The 10,771-nt window shown below is 38.6% G+C and overlaps 2 protein-coding genes and 1 pseudogene across 7 annotated transcripts in view; 2 read left to right on the top strand and 1 right to left on the bottom strand.

The window, feature by feature from the left end:
• LOC144284804 (adenylate cyclase type 1-like) overlaps positions 1-10,771 on the bottom strand; it is a 414,796-nt gene that overhangs the window by 205,602 nt on the left and 198,423 nt on the right. The window lies entirely within an intron of this gene.
• LOC144284802 (aldo-keto reductase family 1 member D1-like) overlaps positions 1-10,771 on the top strand; it is a 91,247-nt gene that overhangs the window by 56,691 nt on the left and 23,785 nt on the right. For both annotated transcript variants that reach the window (XM_077849856.1, XM_077849857.1), the window contains 2 exons: positions 4,270-4,437; positions 7,702-7,818. In XM_077849856.1, the coding sequence (XP_077705982.1) occupies positions 4,270-4,437; positions 7,702-7,818 (285 nt within the window). The remainder of the gene's footprint in view (positions 1-4,269; positions 4,438-7,701; positions 7,819-10,771) is intronic.
• LOC144284797 (protein cornichon homolog 1 pseudogene) lies at positions 387-1,576 on the top strand (annotated as a pseudogene).

Raw genomic sequence — 10,771 nt, 5'->3', positions numbered from 1 at the left:
CCATGCACCCGGAGCCCGACGTGGGATTCGATCCCGGGTCTCCAGGATCGTGCCCCGGGCCAAAGGCAGGCGCCAAACCGCTGCGCCACCCAGGGATCCCAACTCTCCCCTTTCTTGGGTGCAGGAAGGGTGCTGTTGACCATTTTAGGAAACTGAATTCTTCATTTCACTGATACCATCCTTAATGCGTGGAGTCAAAATTTTGCATTTAAGATTCTACTGTCGTGTCATTTATTTGAGTCTCCAAATATAGTATTCTATTTGATCTTTCTGAGTTTTCCTTAAAGTGAATTTTCTTAAAGAATCTGTCAGAATCTACATACAAGTTCTCTTATGCTACATTTAAGAATTAAAAAGGGGGCGGGCGCCGAAGCGGTCGTGGCTGCGGCCGGGGGAAGTGAATGGTTTTACCAGAGGGCCCTGCGCCGCCTTTCTCCGCTGGCAGCGGTGCCGCTCCCTGCTCCTCTCCGGGCCACGGCGGTCACCTTCGCGGCTTCTGCTACATGCTGGCGCTGCTGCTCACCGCCGCGCTCATCTTCTTCGCCATCTGGCACATTATTGCATTTGATGAACTGAAGACTGATTACAAGAATCCTATAGACCAGTGTAATACCCTGAATCCTCTTGTACTTCCCGAGTACCTCATCTGTGCTTTCTTCTGTGTCATGTTTCTTTGTGCAGCAGAGTGGCTTACACTGGGTCTCAATATGCCCCTCTTGGCGTATCCTATTTGGAGGTATATGAGTAGACCAGTGATGAGTGGACCAGGACTCTATGACCCTACAACCATCATGAATGCAGACATTTTAGCGTATTGTCAGAAAGAAGGCTGGTGAAAATTAGCTTTTTATCTTCTAGCATTTTTTTACTACCTATACGGCATGATCTATGTTTTGGTGAGCTCTTAGAACAACACACAGAAGAATTGGTCCAGTAAGTGCATGCAAAAAGCCACCAAATGAAGGGATTCTATCCAGCAAGATCCTGTTTCCAAGAGTAGACTATGGAATCTGATCAGTTACTTTAAAAAATGACTCCTTATTTTTTAAATGTTTCCACATTTTTTGCTTGTGGAAAGACTGTTTTCATATGTTATACTCGGATAAAGAATTTAAATGGAATTACGTATAAATTAATATAAAATGATTACCTCTGGTGTTGACAGGTTTGAACTTGTACTCCTTAAGGAACAGCCATAATCCCATGAATGATTGCATTAATTATTGACTATCCTTAGTCCATTGGAAGCTTTTGTTATATATAGGAACTTGTAGGGCTCATTTTGGCTTATTGAAATGCCATCTAATTATAAATTAGCTGTAGATATCAGGTGCTTCTGATGACTGAAAATATATATCTGACTTGGAAACTTCATGGGTTTCCTTATTTATCATGTATGTGATTATATATGGACACATTTACAAAATAAGAAGAGTGGGATTTTTCCCCTTCAACTTGAATATTATCCCTGTATATTGCATGAATGAGAGATTTCCCATATTTCCATCAGAGTAATATACTTGCTTTAATTCTTAAGCATAAGTGAACAAGATAAAAAAATATATGCTGAATTACTTGTGAAGAATGCATTTAAAGTTATTTTAAATGTGTTTTAATTTGTAAGACATTACTTATTAAGAAATTGGTTATTATACTTACTGTTCTAATTTGGTGGTAAAGGTATTCTTAAGAATTTGCAAGTACTTTAGATTTTCAAAATTGAATGAGAGAGAATATTGTATAACCGTCCTGCTGTTCCTTAGTGCAATACAATAAAACTCTGAAATTAACTTAAAAAAAAAAGAATTAAAAAGAAGCATTTTTCTCACATCCACATTTCCAACTAGTTCTTCCATATTGATTAAAATTAAGTCCAAAATAGTAATTCACCTCATTGCTGCTTCTGCCATCTGAAGGAAAATATTTTTAGCAAGCAAAGACTGTACCAGATATTCAGCTTTTAGAAAAGGCTCTTTAATGGTAGCTGAATAATTGAAGACTCTAACTACTATAACTTGCTTCTGTGCCCTCGTGAAGTAAAGCATCGTTCATATATTGCTTCAGTACCGCACTCCTAACTTAGCCTTTGTCTTTCTTGTTTTCTTTATCCTAAATGCTCTCCCCTGTGCCTCTTGTCTTGGGTTGATCTTTGAAAAAATAAGCATATACTTTAATATGCATTGTTAGAGGGTCTTCCCCTTGTATTAAATCTATTTTGAGTTCTGTACTTCCATTTATCAGTTCCAGCCACAAAATCTCAGTGCTATTTCTGAGATTGTATTTACCATCTCATATGAAGCTTTATTCTTTTCATTAATACTATGTATATACCCAATAATGGAAGTAGTATTTTTATTTTGACCGTTGAATTTTTGGAATCTACCCCAAGTTTCCTCTTCCAGTGTGTTTTGTTATCACGCTTGCTGTCATCCATAACATCTCATTTTCCAGGGTGTTTGGGGAGAGGGGGTGTTGCCTCAATTTCTATTCAAGCTCTATTAGTCATGTTGTCAATAATAAAGCAAAGAGATATTTCTGACATTCCTGGAAAGTGTGTCTCTTTTCCCAGCTATTTGATATTTGCGACTATGAATCCTATTTCCTAATACCATCTGTGTAGCCATTTTTTTCATTTTTCATATCCTCTTATCTTCTCAGTAGTGATGACTTTCAACTGAAGTAGGGAAAGAAAATACAATTTATGCTTCCAGTGCTTTTTATTTCCAGGCCAGGACTACAGTCACTAGAAATGCAAGAGATTTCTTTTCTCACTCATTCTCAATAAATCGACTTCTGTGGGCCAGAATTCACAGGTCTGTTGAGATTTGTCAAGAATTTGGTCAGAACACTGAAGATATAGAAGCAAGCACAAGGAGTTCTCAGTACTTGTGAACAAGATTGGAATGATCACCATCTGAATATGAGGTCATTAAAAATCTATAAATAGGATTAACCCTCTCCTCCACACACAACCTAAAAGATGATTTGAATATTTTATTCAGCGAGACTAGATGCTTATCTTTGATGGAAATATCCATCACGGCTTCCATTTCTCCTTAAGAAAAAATGTAACTAAAATGAGACATACTCATGTATATTTAAAATGTCATCAGACCTAAAGAACAGCAATTTATGTGCAATCTGAAGAATGGATAACTTATGTTTCCAGTGTCAAGAGTTTGTCAGGTCTTTAGGTTCTGTCAATGTTCAGGGGAGAGAATATTCTTATGCTTCATGCGGGTTAATAAAATGAACAAAGATTTGGATACTAAATTTGAAAAATCTAACACCCCCCAACACTCTTCTTTCCCAGTTTTATTGAGGAAGAATTGACATACAATAAACTATACATATTTGAAGTATTCAATTTGATGCGTTTGACTCCTATGTACACCCATGAAGCCATCACTATAATCAAGATGGTAAACATATCCAGCACTGTAAAAGTTTCCTTGTGTTCTTTTTTTTTTTTAAGATTTATTTATGATAGACACAGAGAGAGAGAGAGAGAGAGAGAGAGGCAGAGACACAGGAGGAGGGAGAAGCAGATTCCATGCCAGGAGCCCGATGCGGGACTCGATCCCGGGACTCCAGGATCACGCCCTGGGCCAAAGGCAGGTGCCAAACCACTGAGCCACCCAGGGATCCCCAGTTTCCTTGTGTTCTTTCGTAATTCCTCCCTGCCACCCATGGAGGGATTCACCCCTTGTCTCCCACCCCAGATAATCACTGATTTGCGTCTGAACTATACATTAGTTTTCATTTTCTGGTATTTTACACAAATGGAATCATTATTTTTCGTCTGGCTTCTTTCACTTAGTATAATTGTCTTCATATTCACTCATGTTGCTATTATCAGTATTTCACTCCTTTTTATTACTGAATGATATTCCCTTCTGTGGATATATCTCAGTTTATCCCAAACTTTAATTTATAATGGAGACTTCTTCAATGAACTTGTGCCCTCTTATAACTTGGCTGTCGTGAAATCTCTTGTCCCTGGTAAAACTGATCAAATTACATTTCTGAGGCCACAAAGCTAGGGCAGACTTCGGAAAGATAGAGTCCCCCACTGAGGGTGGGAAGGGAGTTCCCTGTGAGGTCAGTGTCCTTAGCCTCCAGACACCATCTTCCGATCACAACATGTAATTGGGAATTTGTCATTTTTGTTGTAAAAACAATGTCTGTGTGCTGAGTGTCCTGATGAAGAATCATGAAAAGAAAGATCCATTTCTCTTCTTCCCCACCATAACCCCCTTGCCATTTCAGACCCCTAAGGGGACCTGTGCAAAATCAGTGAAGATTGCCATTGACACAGGATACCGGCACATTGATGGGGCCTACATCTACCAAAATGAGCATGAAGTGGGGGAGGCCATCAGGGAGAAGATAGCAGAAGGAAAGGTGCAGAGGGAGGATATTTTCTACTGTGGAAAGGTAAGATCTTCCCTTCAATCTCCAATTCCTTATATTAATAGTGGATCTGGTGTCACTTTTCTCCAAAAAGAACTCCAAAAAAGGGTGAGTTCTCAACTCCCAAATTTCTCATTCTTGCCCAGAATTTAGGGACTGATTAATTAGCCCATTGAAGGTTAAGGCAAATCTCCTTCTTCATACATGAGTATTGATTTAAAACAATATGGGGGGCAGCCCGAGTGGCTCAGCGGTTTAGCCCCACCTTCAGCCCAGGGCGTGATCCTGAAGACCCGGGATTGAGTCCCATGTCGGGCTCCCTACATAGAGCCCACTTCTCCCTCTGCCTGTGTCTCTGCCTCTGTGTGTGTGTGTGTGTCTCTCATGAATAAATAAAATAAGTAAAATCTTAAAAAAAAAAAAAAAAGGTTAAGACAATATGGGAAGAACAAATCTACAGAGCAGAAAAATTGAGGAGCAGAGGCAAGACAGAAGTTGGTTCATATTACATAAGCATTTGCCAAAGCTTTCTTTAAAAGGGCAGACTTCTTTTTCTTTTCTGTATGCCTATTTGTCCATAGATTGCTATTTTTTTAATTTGAGCTCCAATTCACGTGCCATAAAGTTCGCCAACTTAAACCAGTGGCTTTTTTGTGTATTCACAAAGTTATGTAACCATTTCAACTCCCTTATTCCAGAATGTTTTCATCACTCCAAAAGGAGCCCCATACCCACCAGTAGTCACTCCCCATTTCTCCTCCCCCCACCCCCCCCACCCCCAGTCACTGACAACCACTGATCTACTTTCTGTTCTATAGTTTTCCTATTTTGGACATTTCATATGAATTGAATAATACAATATGTGGCCTTTTGTGTCTAGCTTCTTTATCTTAGTATAACATTTTTCTAGGTTTATTCATGTTATAGCACGTATGAGAATTTCATTTATTTTCTATGGCCAAATAATGCTCTATTGCGTGGATATACGATGTTTATATCACTACATTTTGAGAATTTGAGATTTCCAATATTAGAAATCACTATCCACTGAAGTGCAATCATAAGGATAAAGCATCATGATTAAAATGCAAGCCAGTGGGAATATAGGATGTATATTTACAGGCAGCTTTGCAGAAATAAAGCTGTACAACTTTGGAGAACGTGTAATACAATTCTCCTGAGTGTTCTAAAAGAGAACAAGATACTGCTTCTAACTTCATCCATTTCCCATACACCGCCCCCTTCCTCCCAGCTCCCCATTCAGGCTCCTTGCCAAGCTCCCTAGGTGTTTATAGTTCCCCAAGTCCCCAGCCACTTATGGATTATGATTCCAAGGGGCCACATATCACCACTATCCCAAAATATCAGCCTGAAGCTTTCTCCTTTATTATAGCTTTATAATTCTGATTCCTTAAGATTTTATTATTACACAGTGTCTCCTTAGAGTAAACACCAAATCTTAACCTGCTGCTCCCAAAATATTTCTGGGGAAGAAAAATATTGAACTCAGATCCTGAGAACTTAGGCCAAAGCAGCCTGCCCGAAGTTAGAAGTATTTTTGAAGACTTATGTCTTGTCCTAAAATTTTTTTAGACTTTTATATTTTTCCCCATAATATAAACTCATTTGTTTCATTTTGTTTCAGTGTAAAAATTAGATTCTAAGTTACCACCAAGGAAAATAAACCAAAAACCTTTTCTTCTCATCTACTCTGGTAAACAGTTGAAGCTATTGCAATGTCTATCATGTTGGAAAATTTGAACCAAATTAAGTCATCTAGTTCATAAAGTTGCTATGAGTTAACATTTACAAAGCATTTATACATAGTACCTGGCACAGAGCTAGGACGATATGTTTTTGTTGAATAAAAATAAAATGTGTAAAACAATTTTCAGCTAGAATGGGATGGCAGCAATAACTCACCAAGGGGGCCTACAGTAATGATAAAAACATAGTTTTCCACTACTCTTTTCACTGTGTTTTCTCTTCTTTATGCATTGAAGGCAAGAAAAAAATCATTGTCCAATGTACAGAAAAATCAAATTTTATCAATTTTACTTGCCCTAACTTGTGAAAAAAAGGGTACAGAAATTCAAGATTTTTTCCCAAAAACACTTTGAACAAATTTGATGCTCCAAGGAGTTGTATTACTTTATCCCGAGGCTCTGAGGATCCCTCAGTACCCTGTGCTTAATAGACTTCAAGGGTACACGTGCTTCAGTTTGACAATGTAAACCTTAATCTTTCATTACCTAACACTTTAGAGATTGACTAATTTCATTTTTTTCATTAAGCTAAATTTCTTTTATTTTTTCCAGCTTTATTGAGATATCATCAACATATGACATTTTGCAAGCTTAAGGTGTACACCATGTTGACTTGATACACTAATTTATTGCAAAATGATTACCACCATAGTATTAGCTAACATCTCTATCATATCACAAAATTGTCATTTCCTTTTGGTGGTGAGGACATTTAAGGTCTATTCCCTTAGCAACTTTCAAGTATATAATACAATAGTATTAATTATAATCACTATGCTTCATATTAGATCACCAGAATTTATTCATCTTATAACTGGAAGTTGGTACTGTTTGACCAATATCTCCCCATTTTCATCTGTGGATAGCTAATTATTGACCTTTATTGGAAGATGAGGCTGGGGTCTCCCACACCACCATTTTGGTGACATTATCAGTTTAGCCAGAGAGCCAGTAATTTCTTAGTAGGAATTGGCAGAGTTTCCCTGGGGTCTGAGTAGGACCAAATGAGAACAAAGCAGCAAAAAAAGGAAATCTAAACATTTGCAATAATTAAAGTTTTACCAGCTTCTGCACCACCTGTCACAAGGTGAAGGATCCAGTGAAGTCACTCACCTAACCATATTTCTTGTCCCGCTAAAGCACACCTTTTATCAGACTGTCATGAAAATAAAATGCTGAAGCCAGCTAGTCAGATAATGTTCCCACCTACACAATAAGGAAAAGTGAAAGTGCTGAGGGTCAATTCAGAAATTAGCAGGGAGCAGGGCAAGACTTTGTCACCAAACTAGGTACTCTATACTTCAGATGGATCTTCCAGTCTCTGGTACTATATTTGGATAAAGTATACTCTGGGTGTCAGGAGTTGTATGAGCTTATCCTATACTCAGATGATACTGCATGCAGTATAAGCATATTTTTGTAAAATGAAATGAATAATGTATATGAGTGCTTTGTTAAGGGTTGTATTATTGTAAAAAAAAATGTGCAGATGTTAGTTAACTATCACCTTTTATTCTTTCAGCTGTGGGCTACAAAGCATGACCCAGAGATGGTCCGCCCAACCCTGGAGAAGACACTTAGTGTCCTCCAGCTAGATTATGTGGATCTTTACATCATTGAAATACCCATGGCTTTCAAGGTGAGCTCAGATGCCTAAAGATAGGTCTCTGCTCTTAGGCAACCATGAGCCAGCAGCTGTGTGTGAAGCTATGAAGCTAGTTCATTATTTATCACCATAGAGGTGATAAAGGTGTTAAGGTGTTCTGTTATTATAAATCAGATAGTACTGACCAATCCCAACAAATGCCTATAGAGATTATATATAACAGACTCAGACCTGGAACCCTAGTTTTTGATTCATAATCCAATGTACTTGCTATTATATCTTGTCTTTAACTATAGTTTAAACTCTCCCCCACCAAACCAACGTGTAGTCCCCCAACTATACTCTACATTTTAGTTACCTGGCATTCAGACACATCTTTCTTCCTGTTTACAAAGTCATGAAAATGTCCCTGCAGAACATAATGCAACATAATATATGCAACCGAAAACTTGCTCATCCTCCACCCCCTCCAAAAAAGAAATAACCCAAAGAATAGTCAGGTTCTTGGAGCTAGATCCAAGGGGAGGGTATCTATGTAATATCTACTCCTCTAGTTCAAATTCACTACTTCTTTGAACTTTCTCAATCTATGGACTTGTTTATTTAACCAGCAACAAACAACACACCTATATGTATATATACACTGCTAAAGAGCAGTCACTGCTTTAAAATTTCATTGAGGGCAGGAGAAATTGAACAATGAAATTGGCTACTTGTTCACAAGGTAAATCAGATTCTGCTGCTAGTCAGAAAGAACAAAGACTCTGCCATTACAGTGGCCAGAATTCCTTTATGTGACCAACCTGGCTGCCCCTATTCTTTTCTCTGGAAATACTTTCCTTGTTGGCTTTCCTCTGTAGTCACATCCAAGATGGGCTTTGGGAAAAATTGCCCTTTTGCATCCTACTTCATGAAGATAGAAGTTTGGAGACTTCACAATGGCCTTGGTAATCATAGGCTTTTACTGGTCAGGTTGAGATTTAATGGACAAGGCAATATCCCTTAAAATGTAATAAGCTTTCAGTAAATTTACATTCAGTCAGGTCCATGAATGAGTAATTAAAACTAAAAATCTAATAGGGTCACATTTCTTATATCTAATCCATGGCCTATGGTTTCTGTCTCTTAGTAAAGAAGCTCCTTGTTTTACTCATCTGCCTCACATTTAGCTTACTGACCTCCATCTGATTGGAAATACTATAAAACGGGGGCACCTGGTAGCTCAGTCGGTTAAGCATCTGCCTTTGGCTCAGGTCATGATCCCCACATCAGGCTCTCTGCTCAGCAGAGTCTGCTCCTCCTCTTCCTCTGCCTACAGCTCCCCCTGCTTGTTCTCTTTCTCTCTTTGTCAAATATGTAAATAAAATCTTAGAAAGAAAGAAAGAAAGAAAGAAAGAAAGAAAGAAAGAAAGAAAGAAAGAAAGAAAGAAAGAAAGAAAGAAAGAAAGAAAAAGGAAGGAAGGAAGGAAGGAAGGGAGGGAGGAAGAAAAGAAAGAAAAGGAAAGAAAGAAAGAAAGAAAGAAAGAAAGAAAGAAAGAAAGAAAGAAAGAAAGAAAGAAAGAAAGAAAGAAAGAAAGAAAGAAAGAAAGAAAAGAAAGAAAGAAAGAGAAATACTATAAAACAGGCAGGGACAGTTAATGTGTTCCTTATACCCAGTCTGCAATTCATTGGATGCCCCTTTGTCTAGTAGGGCATCTGTGGCCTGAGATCTTATCTTCAAAGACAACCAGCATTCTCACAAAGTCCAATACTACTTCCCTCTAGGATTCTTACCTTCCTTTCTTGGCTGTCACTAATTTATCTATCTCCAGAAGGCTCAGATATGAACTTCTGTCATCTTGGATGACATCCAGAAGTACGAAGTACCCATTTTAATAAAATGTCATGGGCAGCCCCGGTGGTGCAGCGGTTAAGCACCGCCTGCAGCCCAGGGTGTGATCCTGGAGACCCGGGATTGAGTCCCATGTCAGGCTCCCGCATGGAGCCTGCTTCTCCTTCTGCCTGTGTCTCTGCCTCTCTCTCTCTCTCTCTCTCTCTGTCTCTGTCTCTCTCTGTCTCTTGTGAATAAATAAATAAAATCTTAATAAAATAAAATAAATAAAATAAAATAAAATGTCATCTTACCTCTTGTCTTACAAGCCCAGTAGCAACAAACACTTCTTTCAATACATGCCTGAAGACTACAAAATGGCCAGAAAATTCTAATACCTAGTGGTTTTCTACTACGTCCCCTAAAGCTCCACCATTTAGTAGGCCTATTTGTCTGAGACTCAAGACAACAATTTAACAGATTCTATGCTCTTGCAGAGCAAGGATTGCCAATTCTCAGCTGGAGGGGGGATACTTCTCACTGTCCACTATCCCATGTTGGCCTAACCAACTTCTCATTACTTGCCATACCCCAAAATCTTTGAATTAGTCAGAACTTGTTTTATAAATGGCAGAAATCCAACTTAAGTTGGTGTTAGCTAAAAAGGGAGCCAGGAATTCCAAGGGATACAATTCAGGCACAGCTGGATCCAGAAATTCAAACTATGTATCTGGCCTTTTATCTCTGGTTTGGTTGGCTTCGTCCTCAAAAATCCTTTTCTGTTTGATGGCAAAATGGCCATTTACATGCCAAGCCTACATTGTCAACACAACATGACAATTCAGAGAAAGAGAGACCACATGTTAAACCTCACAGAGAAATACTGACTAGCCTTCCTTAGGTCATGTACCTGTTACTGACTAACCTTTGCAAAAGGCCAAATCGGGGACTGACTGACATCTTTGACCGAGAATAAGAGCTGAGTCAACCCACCCAAAAAACATGGAAAGGGCTCCTCCAGAAGAGACAGCACAAGTATGATAGAAAACAAAATAACAGATTTCTACTGTAATTAATTAGAGGCCACTTAGCATAGTGATAAAGATCATGGGTTCCAGAAGCAGGCTGCCTAGTTTGAATCCCAGCTCTGTCACATATAAGCCAGATGACTTGGTC

This window comes from Canis aureus, chromosome 15 (genome assembly GCF_053574225.1).
Source record: "Canis aureus isolate CA01 chromosome 15, VMU_Caureus_v.1.0, whole genome shotgun sequence".
Taxonomy (NCBI): domain Eukaryota; kingdom Metazoa; phylum Chordata; class Mammalia; order Carnivora; family Canidae; genus Canis; species Canis aureus.
The sequence above is the reverse complement of the archived record's forward strand: the minus strand, read 5'-3'. Positions and strand labels throughout refer to the sequence as shown.